General features: G+C 39.9%; 1 protein-coding gene across 3 annotated transcripts in view; it reads right to left on the bottom strand.

Annotated features, from left to right (window-relative positions):
• The window catches only part of PHACTR3 (phosphatase and actin regulator 3), a 96,765-nt gene that overhangs the window by 43,853 nt on the left and 35,731 nt on the right, over positions 1-17,181 (bottom strand). For all 3 annotated transcript variants that reach the window (XM_004947075.5, XM_001233075.6, XM_046903007.1), the window contains exons 2-3: positions 2,797-2,958; positions 1,852-1,929 (exon numbers count right to left, since the gene is read on the bottom strand). In XM_004947075.5, coding sequence (XP_004947132.2) covers positions 1,852-1,929; positions 2,797-2,958 — 240 coding nt within the window. The remainder of the gene's footprint in view (positions 1-1,851; positions 1,930-2,796; positions 2,959-17,181) is intronic.

Raw genomic sequence — 17,181 nt, 5'->3', positions numbered from 1 at the left:
CTAGCTCAGTGGCTTGCTCTGAGCCAGCAGTATGGTTCAGAATGCTGCCTGACAGACCTTGTGCCGTGAAGCTGGAGTGTAACATTGTAAATGCATGAAGCAGATCTGCAGATTTCTCAGACTAGAGCTTCATCATGTTTCAGACTGTTTATGAAAGTGAGCAGGAACCATGTATCTAGAAGTAGAGTAGAGCCTGATGAAATAGAGGGATTTAAGGATTTACAGCAGTCTTTTTAGCATAGTATCGCTGCTCTGACAATTGCAACTTACTGCATAAATGAGGACTTAGCCTTGAAACCGCTGCCACTTCAGCTCAGTCCAAGTAGGGCACTAATCATTTACTGAGAATTATTTGGGTCAATTTTTGATACCAGTTAATAAGCTGCTTCTGCTGATAATATAATAAAATAACCCTGGAGATTCACAGCACTTTGTGTAAAGAAAAATAACTTGGAGGCAGCTGCAATGTCCTTCAGCTGACTGTTAGCTGCTCTTCCTTTCTGGGCACAGGGTGGTACTGTAAGCTGGTTTGGTGTTTAAAGGAGCTCTGTGCTTTGCTGTTCTATTTACTGCTGTTTTGCAATGCTCAGATATCCATGATTTCAAATTCATAGGTTATGGGGAAATTCAATACTCCCAGCAGACACAGGGTGTATTTTTCTATCAGGTGGTGCTGATACGCAGATAGGACAACTAGTTACCAAGAATGAGAGACAGAAAGAGCTGAGTGGAAAGGCATTAAAAATGAGCCTTCTAAAACTGCCCCTTTCAGAATAAGCTGATGGCTTGACAGGCATTGTTACTTGAACATATTAACCCATATGAAAATATACCCAATAAAATAATATGAAAATTGCTTTAATGCAATTAAAAAAAAAAAATCCTGTTTAAAATACTCTCTTTTTTTCTGACTCTTCTGTTGCTTGGTTACACGCCAGCATAGCATTGCTGAGTACTGTCCCACAGGCTATTTATAATCACAGCATTTGTTTTATACAATGGAACTCAATTATTACTTTCAAAGAACATCATTCATTCCTATCTACCAGATTGGTCAAACTCAAAAGGCTGATCTTTCCTCAGTACAATGCTTTCTGCTATTAAGTTTTCAAAGCAAAGAGGATTTTTTTAAATCTATGTTTACATGGAAAAGGCAATTGGGATGCTGTCCAAAACACAGGGAGTTCACTTGGTCTGGCAGAATAGTCACCCAGGTAGCCACCCAGATCCCTTAACCATCTGCTAGAGCTTGGAAGCAGTGATACACAGAACCACAGTCCTTTGTGCATTTCTTTCATTCAGTGACCTCTGCTGAATCTGGTTTGTACTTGGGATGGCTTTAAAATGACACTACTATCAAATGCTTTGCTTTTGCACGTGAATGGAAAACCAGAAAGGCAGCTGAAAAACATCACATTAGTATCATTTTATGAGATTGGGAGTCATGGGCTGTACTTTTAAGCTTCCCTGCTGAATGCATCTGTTATGTTTCAGTTTATATTTGCACCAGTTGTAGCTGACTTTCTTGGCAGTTGGATTTAGCTGGGTTTAGAGCAATTGCATAAAATACATCTACCAGCTCAGACTCACAACATGTATAAATCCAGTAAGGCTGGAATTGCATTCAAGGTGGAAAAAAACATCAAAACATTGAACTGTATGGGCTGCTTGGAACAGGGAGGAATTTAAAAAAAAATACAAATACTAAGAGCCTAATATCGATCTTTTTTCTATCTGCTTATACTTAAGGTTTTCTTTTTATTCACTCAATTGTTAGCTTTCTCCTTTTGCTTGCTTCCAATTGTACTGAAAAAAGATTTTGATCAAAAAAGATGAAGAATTTTTACTTACCCTGTTCCATCATTTCCAGAAGGCCTTTCTTAATGAGTTCATCCCGACCTTGTCGTGCTGTCATCTTCTTCTCCAGCACTGCAAGAAGTAGTAGCATGACACAGCACCAGTTTACAACGGAGTATTCCATAACTGACTGAGAGAGCTGCAATGAGGATTTTCTCTCTAGTCTCAAGTGCTGTGTGCTTGGAAAGGAATGCAAGGAATCTGGGGGGAACTTGGACCAGTCAGCCAATTTTGTACTTTTGCCTTTGTTAAAACAGTAAAATCGAGCAAACAGAGTTGAGATTTATGATCTAAGATGCTGCTGATCACCCTGAGAGCAGAATAACAGTGGTATTAGAGCCCTTGTGCTGGTTGATGTGGTGTTTTGGAGCTGCTGCAGGAGGTGGTGTCCCTCACTGTGACATTCCAGAGGGTATCAGGAAAGTGGAGGGAACTGCACCTCTGAGGAAAAAGCAGGCAAGTTTGTCTCCTTACTGAACTGGGACATCCCTGGTGGGTAGAGAGAGTGTGCAGCGCATTGTGCTGGGCTTCTCTACTGCAGGCAGCTGCTTGAGGGAAGGCCTTTTGCATGCTGTAGTTCCCTCCTGTCACTTTTCATGATGTTATTGTGACCTATATAATCTTCACCCCAAACAAAAGGGGTGATGATGCTTGGGGACATAAATGTAGCCTATTTGGAGAAGGGACACTCCATAAAAGCAGTCTATGTCAAGGTTTGTGCTTCACTCATATTTTTAACTTTTACTCTAAATGTGTGACATTGTACTATATAGGAAGTCAGCCTATATGAGTGTTTTCTAGCTTTAAACGTTATAAATCTCTAACATGCTGAAATCTCTGAATTCAGTTTAGATCAGGTTATCACTAGTGTTTCTGTGCAAGCACATTTCTCCCAAGCTAAGCTTTGCTTTGTGCAGCGTCAGGCTGTTCTCATCATACCTGCAGAGGTCTGCTTTAGCTTCTCATTTTTCTTTTTCCGCCACTTCCATGGTTTGAAGATCCTGCCCAGTGTTGCCAGTTTGCTGTTTCTCCTCACTGGGGGAGTTCTAATCCCTGAGACCAAGTAGTCAGAACGCACTGCAGGAGACTGCTCCATCTCATCTGAGAAAGGAAAGGAGAGGAAAGCCAGCAGTTAGACAGAGTATAGCTAGTTATTCAGCATAGACTTAAAAAGGGGAGGTGAACAGAGGCTCCCCAGCTAACAAGTGTTTGGTCTTGTCCGCTGCTTCCTACCAGTTGCTCTCCAAGCTGTGGACTTGCACAGTACTTGTCTGGATGCCAAATACCTGAGCAACTCCACTGCTGCCATCTCTCAGGGGTCTATCAAGGCTTTTAGGTGCATGCATAGGAGGATGTGCTGAATATGTACACCCTGTGCTTTATTCCATCTCTTTCCTGACTTTGATTCACCAAGGGAATGGTGTTACTCTCCTTCCCAAGGGCTGTGTAACTGCATTAAAGCCTTTTGAAACATGGAGAGCTGGGTACTCCCGAGGGCTTTAGCAGTAGAAATTTAACACATATGCAAATTGGGCCCACACAGGCTCCAGTTAATCACACAAATGTAATGTTCATTTAGACTTTATGAAGAGCTAAAGAGAGTGTGAGAAAGCTCAGGTCCCTTCTGAAAACCCAGCTGCAAGTTCTGCTCTCAGGCCACAGGATATTGCTGTCTTTTACATGAATTCTCTTCACAAAAGCTAGCACAGAACACACTAACTTGTATGAGCTAATGCTTTTATATAAGAATAGTTTGTTTGATATATGCTATGTAAATAAAATCTTGAAGCTATTGTGCAAATGTATTCCTTGAGGAAGTTAAAGGCAAATTTCTTTCCCTTTCGTCCTGCCAAGCCACAGGAATTCACACATAACGTTTTGGCTGGAAAAGCAATTTAAGTATTTTTAATATTTTGTCTTGAAAATACACTCAAAATTTTGCAGTGTGAAATGATGTATACTGACTGTTCATAGTTGAGTGCTGGCCCGTACCATGAAAGAAAGTAGCACGGTTCCATCAATGGGGTTATTGATGGCTTCATTAAGGTTTGTATTTGAGCACCAGTATAGTGGTTGTTGAATGAGAAGCTGCCATCAGTCATCAGATGTGGTACATAAATAAAAACTGAATGACAGTTTGTTGTTCAGTAATAAATTGCAACCTAAATAAGCAACGTGGGGCTATGAACATATGCACATTTCCAAGTAATTTCTCTTTGAGAAGACATTTATCACAAATTGCTTTATGATTGCAAGATAAAAACTATACAGCATGGTCTAGGTTTTGTTTTTAAGTTAACAGGGTGAACATGCTTAAATCACAGCATGGAGGTGGGGATTTCCAAGTAAACAGGAAACAATTTCTGGAAGATTATTAAACCCAGCAGGGGAATGAACACATTCCTCCTCTTCCATTTAATTTTGAAAATACTGGTAATAGAGATGAATCATTCAGTGGAGAAAAACTGAGAACTTGGCCACGTGCACTATCAGAACAAAGAAGAGGCTGTAGAAATTTTCTTGCCCCTCTCATTGAATGTGTCCAGTGGATTCACCTTCTGTGCAGTAAATTTCTTTTGTCTCATTCCATAGAGTTTATCTTGGGGTTTAAATTTAGAATAGATTTAAAAGGTACGTATAAAATATATTTTTGTTTTTGAAAAAATCATGTCTACTCAAGATGACATTTATGGTTTAGTTTGGAGATCAGTATTAAGAAGCTGAAAACAGAAACTAGCACTGAGCCTAGCACAGAAGGACAGTAGCCTGCAGACCACAGCTAGAGTACCAGAAGTTATCACACTTATTTCTAATTGCACATTCAAAATTGAGAAGTATCACAGAAAAAGCTTTGAAGAAGTAGAGCTGCTCTTCATTATAGAGAAGGCAATGAGAATGGAAAATGACAGAGTAGATCTGCTATTAATTTGCTATTATGATTACTTTAAAGCTGTAATAGAAGCCTCGGAAAATAACATTTGGCCATTGCTTCTGACATCCCTTGAGTGGGAATGGAAATGTTCACAAAATTATCTCATCTCAGAAGAGCTGTAGATCAGATCCTTGTCTTTGGAAGCTTCTGCAGTGGAGCAGGACAGCCTGAGCTCAGCTATCCCTGTCTGTGTTTGTGAGGCTGCAGCACTGCTTGAACATCTCCTGTCATCCCATGAATTTCTTGAGCATTTAAGTGAAGATTAAATGAAAAGCTCATGTAAAGCAGTACTTCCACAAGTTGCTGCTTCTGCTGCATTTCATTCAGATGTAGATGTCTGCAGAGTGATTTAGGCATTATCCACATGTCTTATTGAACGCTGGCAGCATGAGATCACTTTACTATTTTTGCCAGATAGCAGGGGATTTAATCGGAACCAGGAAGTCATTCAAACCCAAAGCTGTGTGTCTCTAGCAATGTTTATTATCCCAAATATTTCCCTAAGAAAGAGAATGGGGAGATATTGCAAAGGCACTAAGCATTCCCTAAATGCCCTGCCACCTCAGTGCTTCTGTCGTTTTCATCAGCCCTGTAAATGCTGGGGTTTTTTTCCATCACCTTCTGCCCTTCTGGGACTGGAAATGGAACGATTTATGCTTTAGACTATTTATGCTTTAGACTTGTTACAGATGAAATTCAGATGAAAATCAAACATCAAAGAAAAGACAGTAGCTAAAACAAATGTTCCAGAGGACATTTTCATACCGTTTTTTTTGTTTGTTTGTTTGTTTTTTAACTTATTAATGCTTTCTCATACAATGAAGACAGTTCTTAAGCAAATGGTTTTATCACCTTGTACATTTGCACCATATGCAGTTCCTACGGTGTACATTTGGAAAGATGGACACAAATAAAAATAGATGAAACATAGTAAGACAGATGTCCTGAAGTCATAAATAACAAGGAAGTGGTCTCACTAGCAATAAGAATCACAAGTCCTTGGAGTTCCTCATTCCCAGTCAGTTCATTTCTTTTTGCGTGTAGGTTGGCTTCTTGTGAGATAAGAAGTTGACAGCACAAAAAGCAGTTCCCACATACAGCAGTGAATGCTGAAGGTGCAGGCGCATCTAAATATCAGCCAGCTCCCACAGCCAACAAGCTGCCAAGACTTGCCAACCCTCCAACCACTCTGTGAAGTATTCAGCACATTTTTTAATCTGCAGTCAATATTTTAATTATGCTAACTGCTCTGTGGAATAATGTGGTTATTCCTTCCAGAGCCTGATAGCCTGGGGCCAGGCCATGCAATTACATGGAGGATGTCTGAGAAATATAAACAGCCAAGAGCCAAATCAGGGCTCTCCGAATCAGCAAATGTAAATGAGCAACAGCTTAACTCGATGTGTAATGTAGGATGAGGGGCACTTGTTTTACAAGGCTGAGTGAGCATGAGCTTAACCCACACTCAGTCCACATCAGCCTAACTCTACCCAGCACAGGGAGGCCAGGCTCTGCTTGGCCATTTCTGCTGTGACAGACCGGTTGGACGCAGCAGTGAGCTCTGACTGGAGCTTGTTGGCTTTTTCTATTGGGATTGGTTGAAGTCCCTGCTGTATCCTGTTGAGGGCAAAGGCTTCTGTGCTGGAGATCCACATCCAAAGCTCCTCATATATCACACAGTTTTCATCTGCTCTGTGCATATCAAAGGGATGGAAACGAATGTGGCTGTGCTCCCACTGATGTTGAGTCTAACTTAGTGTTGTTTGTTTGTTTGTTTTAATGATAATCCAAAGATACAGTAGAATTATGCCTGATTACAGCAACTGCAGGCTGATGCATGGCAGTTGGGCACACCAGGAATGCAGAGCTGAGGTACACTGAAGGTGTACTGACCTTGCCATGGAGAAGTGCTGTAAGACTCTTGGGAAATCTTGTGAATACACAAATTGCACTGAGAAGTTTATGGGAAGGTGAAGGATGATAAATTTTAATATGCTGGGAATTTGGTAACTTCAGTTTGTCGTAATGGAAGTTGTGCTTTTCTAAATCCTCTGTGTATACTTTTAGGAGAAGGGCTTCTCAAAAATCTGCAACCTGCAGGCGGTTTAAAAATAACACAGCAGACAAGAGCTGCAGGCAAATTTGTAAGGCAGGCGTGCTATGTTTTCTGATGAATTGGTTTGTAATGCAGCTCTTCATGTTTGTCCCTTTACTGTTACTGCATCCATCTTTGCAACCCAGATAGAGAGTTAAAAAAAGGAAAAAGAGGTTCCCTTTGGTCCTCTCCAGAGGGCAGGCACAGTGAGTGGAATCAAAATGACCTCTTAGCTTTGGGAATAGATGTTTCTTTATCACTGCTAACTTCCGTGCTGCCTAGAATTACTGTCTGCTTCTAGAAAGGATGCGAAGGAGAATGTCACAGGGAGAGCCGAGCTTTTAAAGGGCTCATGTCTACTTCTGGTCAGTCCGGAATTGTGCAACCCAGACACCAGTGATCTTAGTCAAGAAACAGCAATTATCTATGAAGGACACTCTATACAGAAGTTACTTTATATCTACTGAGAGAAGCCTATGAGAAAGCAGAAAGTTTGTCTTGTTTTTAAAGTAAAACACCGAGCTTTGGGAGAACTAGCAGCAGGAATACTCCCTTCTCCTTAGTTCAGCAACCTAAATGCAGGCAGAACTGAGCATGATGACTGGGACTTCAAGACAGGGGTAAATTGTTTGTGTCTGGAGCCTTTGGACATTGTTATGTTCCAGAGAGGCAGAACTCTCACTGAAGAACATTTTTATTGCACTAGTTACATGTTTCCTGTGATGGAGCTCTTCCTCCTTCTGAAAATGTTTTCTGTCACCTGTGTTTCTGCAGACATGCTCTCTTTCTTAACTCTCTTTGAAAGAAAACTGCAGTGGAATGTTCCAGTTTGAAAGCTTCTATTTCAATTTTTTGAACATACAGTGTTTTGATTTTCCAATTTTGAATGACTACTACGAATGAAAATTAGTAATGAGAAAAAGAATGCTTTGTATAAACCAGAAGTGTATTTAATTCTTGAAGGATTTCACTTGTATTTGCAACTGTGAATGTTTTGGTTATTTTGGAAAATTTTACACTAAATAAGGCCTTGTTCCTGACAGTTTAGTTATTTAGGAAAGACAAGGTGCCTGTAGTACATTATTGAATGCAATCACAAACTAATTTGGAATACACAACTGCTGACACGAAATAGATTGCTTCTCTGATGGATCATATTTGTTACACCAGAAAAATACTAAAGATGGTAGGGAAAATTACAGGACTGAGGTGCAAGTTCAAGCATCGACCTAGGCAGATGTTTAGTTTTTGTATGGTCAACAGTAGATAGAAATGGCTTGTACTCTCATCTCACTGTCCTCTGAATGATTATTCATTACAGAATCACTGAATCACATATTCATGACCTCACCCCACCCTATAGTTTAATCCTGTAATGATACGGATGGATACTGGGCCAGGTTCAGCCACGTGATAACTATCAGTCATTGACTGATTACCTTTGGGGAAATCAGACATATTAAATTTGTACAGACTTCAGACCAATGGAGATACAAAATGTCAGAGTGAAAATACAAAGACCAAAATGGCAGAAAGACAAAAGGGGAATGGAGTCCTTTATGGGTGCCAAACCCCAAACAGATCTGGGTTCAGCTTCCACTGAGCATAGGATTCTTTTGGGCTATATCATCTTTCTTTTAGGCAGCTGGTATTGAATTCTGATTGGGTTTTCACACTTCCCCCCCAGTAAATGCAAGTTACTGTGCTTTCCTTTCTACTTCTATCTTGTCTCCAGAGCCTGAGTTCCATTTTCACTTTAAACTGAAATGTTTGCCATGTATGCTTGTTCTATGATTTCCACTGTTCTTCAGTACGTTAAATTATGATTTAACATCTTTCTTTAATTGAAGAAGAAAAATGAAAGAAACAAAATACAATTTGTGGGCATTCAGATGGTGCTGTGCTTGCCAAGGAAGTTTATTTCCACTCTATCATGCTGCACCTCCCTTCAGTGATTTCAAAACCAAATGAAATTTCAAAACCATGCTGAAAGGAATGGGAAAAGAGATTATGCTTACGAAAGGAAAGAGAACAGGGAAGTGGCAACTCCAGCTAAGTCTCTTAGATAAAAATAGACTTTATATGCTTGACATTTTTGATTTCTTCCCCAAGATGTTCTTTCAGAAAGTTGACATATCACCAAACGGCATGATGGCTGTATGAACCAAGGTGTAAAGAAATTAATCAGGAATTTTTTTTCATGCTTTTGGATCATTGCATCAAGTCCTAGTAGCACTTCTCATTATTTACAATGCACATTGTGACATTAGCAGTTCATTAACAAAATAGGTTTTTCAGTGTTGGTATACAGGAACGCACAACTTGCTCTACCTGGATAAGGAAGACCCGAGTAACAGTAAGAAAATGACACTAATGAAGGACTGCTGTATAATTAGTTAACTCAGCTACCTGATCCTGTACAGTATCTTCTTTTGAGAGGAGAAACTTGATATTTGCATACTTTGCACCACCCAGTTAGAACTTGCTCAGGCATCACAGCAATGTCTCCAGAGATTTACAAAAATCCATTCATATGAAGTCATATAAGCACTATCTCTACAGAGGGCCAAGAGCCAGCCTGTGCACTGAACCTTGTCTCATCAATCCCGTATCTACAAAAGGTTTTGTACCACAGATGCTAGAAATACCCAGGGCTGCATGGTTTCCCCAAGCCTCTGAGAGGTGCTCTTCTGCAGTGCAACAGGAGGTTAAGCCCCAGAAGTACAGAAATTAGTTGAATTAGGTTTTGCTCTGGATTCATCATAGTAAAGATTTTGTCTGGGCTGCAGAATCAGTGTCACATCATTTGCATATGTTTAATTAGCTGTAGCCTGGATACAAACTTGTTGAAATGATGTTTTTAATAGCTTCTGAGACTGTAGGCTGAAACACACCCTTTGCTCTCTCCCAAGGGGCCCCTCGCAATTCACTTTACTGCTGCTTATCCCTGATAGAAGTTACGTCTAGAGGGAGATGTAACACTCAGGCAAGTCATTGGTGTAATAGCACCATACTTGCTAAAATGCAGCAATGTGTTGCCTTTTTTTTTTTTTTTTTTTTTTTTTTTTCTGGGATTCATGCCCCAGAGTCCCTTCTGTCTGTGGGAGACCATTCCTAGAGATTTGGAAGCAGAAGCACTTAGGCAACTAAAATGTGACATAATACAGAGCAGCTACAGAGGAAAGTAGGATAGAAAACAGATATAAAATGGAGTTCAGCTTTTGTTTAAAGGCTATGCATCCAATTTGGCTCCTTGTAAAACTGTTATAAAACTGCCAGCAGTTTCTACATTTGTTTGGTATGTACATTGTGATGAAATCCTTCTTAGGAGATCGTATCACCTGAATGAATGGCTAAAGACATTCTAGAGATGGCTTGGTCTCCTGCACATAACATGCTGTAAACACGAGACAGATGTGTGGGAAATTCTTTGAGGGGAGCATTGCTTTTAAGATCCAGTGGTTCTGTTACCTACTGGTATTTTCCAAAGAGGCAAATAATAGTAAGTAGACAAAAGACAATGAGGCAACACAAGCCTTCTCATCCACACTGTCGTCAAGAAGACACACAAATATACACAGGGAACAGAAGGTCAGGCAATACAAAGTGCCACCAAACACTGTGTCATTGAATCTCTCGTGTTAAATCTTGTGTTACATTTAATACCGCCTGTTCCTTCCTGTTGCATTATCCTGTGGTTCAGATAAGGAATTGAAAGCACTAGTAAGACGAAACTGCAACATGCTGAACTTAGTATCTTTGAAAAGTAATGAGTTCCTGGGACATCCACACTCCAAAAACTGCAATAAATGGGCACTGGACAACAGTAGCAGAGCAATATGCCTTCTAAAATCTGTGTGTGTGTGTGTGTGTGTGTGTGTGTGTGTGTGTGTGTGCTCAAGGGCCAAGAGCTTATCAAATTTACTGCAGTAATTATCACTATCTGACTAAAACAAGTCTGAAATCTATTCCTAAGGGGAATAAGTGTCACCATGTAGCTAATAGCACATCATCCTGCTCACCCTAAATCAGCCTGCAGATAAAACATGAGATTATAGCAACTCTGAGCCGCACAATATTTTCCTACAAATAGATTTGGCCATGGTGTGGTCAAGGCAACTTACTGGTAAGGGCTGGCATGGTGGATGTGGATTACCTTAAATCTGACTTGGTATGTCTAACCCTCTACCATGTTTCACGTAGATACCAAATTTACTGATCAAAATTCTGTTCTGAACGTTTTGGGCCAGGGAACACAAAATTACAACTCTATTTTGCTAGTTAATGGCTATGCGAAAGAAAAAATATACCGGTTTCAAGATTAAGAGAGTAACAGGAAGCTCTGTCACTCTTCTGTGCACAGACAGGTTCTGACCATTTTTGTGGTAGCAGGTTTTAAATTCACATATTTTTTTTAAGATCAGCAGTCCCAGGCAGTTCTCTGGCCTTCTAACAGCTCTTGATTTTCATTGGGGTCATGTTTTTGAAAATGAATCATGTAATGAATATTCTTCTGACGTTTGCCTTTCATCAGCAAGAATACTTGGACTATTTCCCCTTGTTTCCTTCCCTTATTGCTTTGTGCTGCTGTTGGCTTTTTTTGGTTTGGTTTGGTTTGGTTTTTGTATGTGAAATATCTCTGAGAAAACTTTCATTTTAAAACCACCATAGAAGATGGACTGAATTTTTATTTCATCATGACTTTTTTATTTAACAAGTAAATAAGAGTTTTGTTCACTTCAACCATATCCAGGGTCTGCTTTTATAAGTATCACAAAGCCTAAGTGCCATGGAAGGAAAAACAACATGAAATATTTTTACCCTGTCTGACCTAAATTTATGTATTTTTCAGTCCTTCCAAGAGGAAGAGAAGTGAAATAAGTACTCCCTCTTCTCAGTTTCTTTTCAGCTTTCATATTTCAACTGTGTTCTCAGCTGCTTGCATGAGTCATGGAGAGCTGGAAACAGAGACACCCCCCAGAATATTAAATCTGCTTCCTCCTGAGGAACCTTTGTGTGTGCTGTAGGGTATACCACTAAAAAGCCACAGAAATCTCTTGGAAGCTTCTTTGTGCCTGATACCTACATGGGAGCTGATAGAGGAAGTGCTAATATCTTAGCTCCAAAAACTGATTACTTACGAGTGTAATGAAAACTAAGGTATATAAAGATATCTGTCTAGAAATGTGTTCCATTGCTCTTCGGTATTTGCAGAGGCTTGAGACTGCTGTTGACTTTGTAGATTGTTTTCTGTAATGATGGTATTGAATTTCACTTGTCTAGGCACAATTTGGATTTGATCCTGTTATGTTCCAAGAAACACTCAAATGAGAATGCTATGAGAACTGGAAGGGAGTTCAGTGCTTTGCTAAGCTGATCCATGCAATTCCAGGCTAACATGCATTATTGCCCACTCCTTCCTATACAGTGTAATTTATATCCAAACTAAATCTGCTTGGAGCTATCTATAACATTGCATTTAGAAACAGCACGGAAGGTTCAGGGCAGAAATTCATCCTGCATTTTGAAATTCCTTATCTTCATATAGAATAAGCCAGATCCCTCATAGTTTGGCCTATGACTAGACTGAGCAGGCCGTGTCAAGCCAGGTCAAGGATTTTGTGCTGTAATAAAGGATAAAGAATTAAAGGTCACCTTACACAAGCAGAAGCCAAATTACATTGGCAGTTCAAAGAGATTCATACAGAAAACAGAATAGTTTAAAAAAAGAAAAAGAAAGAAAGAAATGGTGAGATACAGTTACAAAGGAAATTGGTATCAAATGTGACTGTCAGTATTGCTGCATTTATAGGCATGTATTGTTATGCCTTCCTGTTTCAGTCATGTTAGCTTGAGTTTACCTTTCTCTAATACAGAGCTTCAGTCCTAACTGTCTGTACATAAGGTCAGACACAGCTTGTCACACTGAAATTACACCTTCCCGTCACAGACTATTCCCTTTCTCCCTGGACTACCCTTCCTCTTCTTGGTGTCAACTCTACCTTTACTCACAGCTCTGGGTTTTTTGCTATCTTTTCCCTATTTGTATAGATCTGAATACTTATCTTGCATATGGACTTCTCTTCCTGCCTGGTAAGTTTGCTGATCCTCTGGACAATAACAGTCTGACTTTAATCAAGGCTGGGCAGGAAGAACCTTTCTTCTCAGAGAAAGCTTTTAGACATTACAACTATTCAGATTGGTTTACCACATTGGGTGATGAAGCAGAGCTAAAAATACCATATGTTCCTTTGACATTGCCCATTCATTACAATAAATAACTGAAACTTCTGTGACTGCAGAACAAAACACATTTTATGTTTTTCCTTTTAAGTGAAGCTGTGTATAAAGCTCTTTGCCACTTAGAATATCCTCTTAGTGTTTTACATAAGAGGATAACAAAGTTTATTTGGAAGAGGCAAGGGAAGCCTAAGGTTGTTTTCCTCTCATTTTATTAAATGAATGAGGAGATATCTTAGCATGGAGAACACAGACATGTGACTGATCAGATTTTCTCCTTTATGCCTTATAGTGAGGAAATATGTTGAGGCTGCCCTTTAGAATATCACCTATTATTAGCATTCACAGCACTGGATAAGCAGAAGTCCTTTCAATCATCTGCAAGTCTCCTATGCAATCTGTGTAAGTCTGTTTCAACAACTGAGATGAGATTATCAAAGCATGAGAAAGAACTGACACAAAGGACCAGACTGTTTGAAGATGCTTATTTTAAGCATGTCACATAGTCTCATTCACTATTTTTGTTTTTTGAACTCAGAGAAAGAGAGATTCTTTTCCCCCCTGTAATTAAAACTGAAGGTGGGCAGTCCTGCCTGTACAATGAACAAACTTACATTATCTTAGAAGTGTTAAAAAAAAAACCTCATTTAATTCTTCCTTTCAAGAGCTGAAATGATCTCCAAGTGCTATTAATAGAAAAGCCTTTCTCTGTGGAAAATGTATTCTTCTATTTAAAGCTACTGGGGAAAAGCTTGAAAGAACAAAAAAATTATGCTTCTGACATCTAGCTATCAGTGTAGCCCTCAGATGCAGAGTTCACATGTAGGCTGTACAATACATACTTTTGTTTGGAAATAAGGCAGGATGATCACCAAGATATCCTTTCCACACACAGTTGCTCGCAGGGGACACATACTTGCTAGAAGCCTGTTCAGCTTGTCCCTCAGTGCTGGGGGAAGCAAACTGGTGGCTACTGGATTGGCAGCATTGGAAAACATAGATTTTTGTTGATGCAAAGAAATAGCTGTGGCTGCTAAAGAAGCAGCATAAGCTTCCCCACAGTCCAGTGAGCCTGACCTGGATCTCAATGGCCCACAGTTAGCAGAGCAGGCTTTGATCTGTTCTTATGATGTCTCTGCAGATGTATGATATTGATAAGAGCTGTGAGGACCTTTTTTGGGCATATATCTAAGAATTCCTGTCACAGTAGATCAGCAAATAGAATACTTCCCCAGGAGTTTAAAGTGGACATTTCATATCCAACAGCTCATATCCTGCTTCCAGGCACCCGAGTCTTTAGATTCTGCTCCTTTGATATGTGCTGCTGCTCAGTGATTTTGTTCCCATGCTGACATCCCAGCCCAGGTGCCATTCTGACGATTTACTCTGAGTTATGATTGCTCCATGCCTCATACATTCCTGGTGGGATCACTCAGAGAGATCATATTTGCAAAAACAAAGGGGTTTGTTACCATAACATGTGATTCACAGCAAAACCACCAAAACCAGAACAGAATGCTTAAGCTGAAAATAAAATTTCTTATGATTTCATTCTTTCTTTTGTTTAATAAGGAGATGGAAACAAGAGATATATGTAAAATGCAGTGAGGGATTGTATTGGACACTGAGTAATTCTAACAAGCCAGGGTGCTTATACATCACTACAACATTGGTTCAGCTATGAGCTCTAAAATGGAGAGCTAAGAAGCACTGCCAAAGAGTAGTGGACTGGATGAAAGGAGCTATGGATTTCCATAGTGTTGAAGTAGACACAACAGCTCAGGTTCCCTAAGAGCTTATCTTCCAGAAAGTAGACAGTCCCTTAGAAGATAAGCACAAACCAGTAAGCTTTTGTTTATAAAGTCTTGAGCTGGTATCCAGTAAACGGACCTTCCCAGCATTTAGCATCAGATCAAAACTATCATGGTTCCATTAATAAAGTGTGCAGATGTAGTAGAATTTCCTTCCGCCATCTCCAACGTGTTCAAAAAATGTTGATCAGTCAATTCTGTTCCATCAAGCTTTTTGCTGGGTTGGGTAGCATTTGTCAGTGCCACTCACATTTTATGCCATTTCAAGTATAGTCTGTCTTCCCACAGTTGGCAGCAAGCTGGCATGAAAGCACAGGGCTGGCATCACACCGTATCACAGCTCTGCCTGATTTGACAGAAGTATGATCATTTGCCCATGCTTGATCTACGTGAAGCCTGTGATGCTGGTCAAAACAATCATGCACAGATCTGGAGCTAACATTACACACAATGAGAGATCCTGCCTGTGCCAAGAGGTGACATGAAACTAATGGAACATTTCTGCCTGCCACCCTGGCACAGAGGCCTGGGCAGTGAGAAGCAAAATCAGACATCACGTGGTGGCTGTGGTCTCTACAGACTGTCAACTCAACCTTCAGCAGCAGCCACATGCTGCCTGAGCAGCAAGGAGATGTTTCCACAGGGTGTGAGCCTATGTGGTGCAGCTGCATCCAGCTAGGCAGCAGGGAAATGCAGAACAGCGCAATTTTCAGAGCTTTCCCACATGTTTACTTTTCTTTGGTTTTGGCTCTGGGCTCTTTGCTTATGTGCTATGCATGCATGTGTGCTCAGTCTTCTCCAAATATGGTAGATATTCTATGTTGCATCTGTATCTATGTAGCATATCTATACAGCGTGTGTATATAAACGCAGTATTATACATTATATGACACAAACACTGTTATAACTAAAAATTCAGTAAAACTCAGGGAGCCTGCTTGTAATATGGATTTGGTTATAAAATAACCACATCTCATCTAGCTCAGAGTGAGAGAGTGTTTGGAAATTGATTTTTAAGGTAGCAAGGTCATTATCATAGCCCTGAATTCAACAAAGCCTTTTACCAGTGCAAAGTTTGCCTAACTCAGCCATGCTGTTCTAACCCATTATCAGTAACACACCAAACTCATCCTAGCTGCATGTATGATCTGTTTCAAATAACACGAAGATAAAGCATGAATATTCATATTTATGATGCTTGAGTGCCTAAATGCACAGTAAAACAATCGTGAATAGAAATGAACTGCAGTTCCTATTAAGGGGTTTTTCAGTTCTTCTCACTTCTGGTATTTTCTCAATTTGATTTTTTTCCTGGTTTTTTGTTTTGTTTTGTTTTGTTTCTTTCTTTCTTTCTCTCTTTCTTTCTCTTTTCTTTTAATCCTGCAGTTGGCAGAAGGGCAAGGGGAGAAGAGCAGTACTTCATAGTATTTAGTCAACATTAAAAGTGAAAAGCTTTGACAGTTGAGCATTTCCCAAGCCAGCACTGGCCAAGCCAGCTGAAAGAAACCAAATGTTCCTGTTTCAAATTGCAGACTTTTCTTATTTGTGAAAATGTTCCAGGGTGCTTGCCCAAAGGCAAGTTTAACTTATGTTTTGACTACTGAAGTGAAAAAACCTTTTTCACCCACTATGCACTTAGCAATACAACTTTAGGCAAATAACTTTTTCTGTGGCAAACGCAAGCCACTTGAAACATACAGACTTCAGGAAAGTGGTCCTCAGTGTTTTGCTCTACAAACTGGCCTGCACACTCTCTGGTGATTAAATGACAAAAAACCAAACAAAAACAAAAAAACAAAAATAATAATAAAAACAACCAACCAACCAACCAAAAAACCCCCACCATATGACACAGCTTAGTATATCACATGTTAGTATAATGTTTACTACTTGTTGTGTAACTTTAACAGCGCCACCTTACATAATATATTTTGTAAGTGCCAAGTGCTCTACAAAGGAGAAAAGCTGAAACACAGCATATAGTATGACCTGACTCAGGTCAAGCCAGTGCTTGAAAGAGAACCTTTTCCAAGCATTGACCCCGCACTGCCTCTGAGCTTGTTCAGCTCAATGCTGCAGCTGAGGAAATTCTAACTGCAGCCATAGGCCCAGGAAGTTTCTGAGCTGCCTAGTGATGTGATGTATTTCATGTTGTGATAAACACAAAACAATTTAAAGGCTGCCAGGCCAGCACTGTCTGGAGTGAGTGCAAGCTGATGGTGCACAAATGGGTAATGGATCTTACA

The sequence above is a fragment of the Gallus gallus genome, chromosome 20 (assembly GCF_016699485.2).
Source record: "Gallus gallus isolate bGalGal1 chromosome 20, bGalGal1.mat.broiler.GRCg7b, whole genome shotgun sequence".
In the NCBI taxonomy this organism is placed as follows: domain Eukaryota; kingdom Metazoa; phylum Chordata; class Aves; order Galliformes; family Phasianidae; genus Gallus; species Gallus gallus.
The sequence above is the reverse complement of the archived record's forward strand: the minus strand, read 5'-3'. Positions and strand labels throughout refer to the sequence as shown.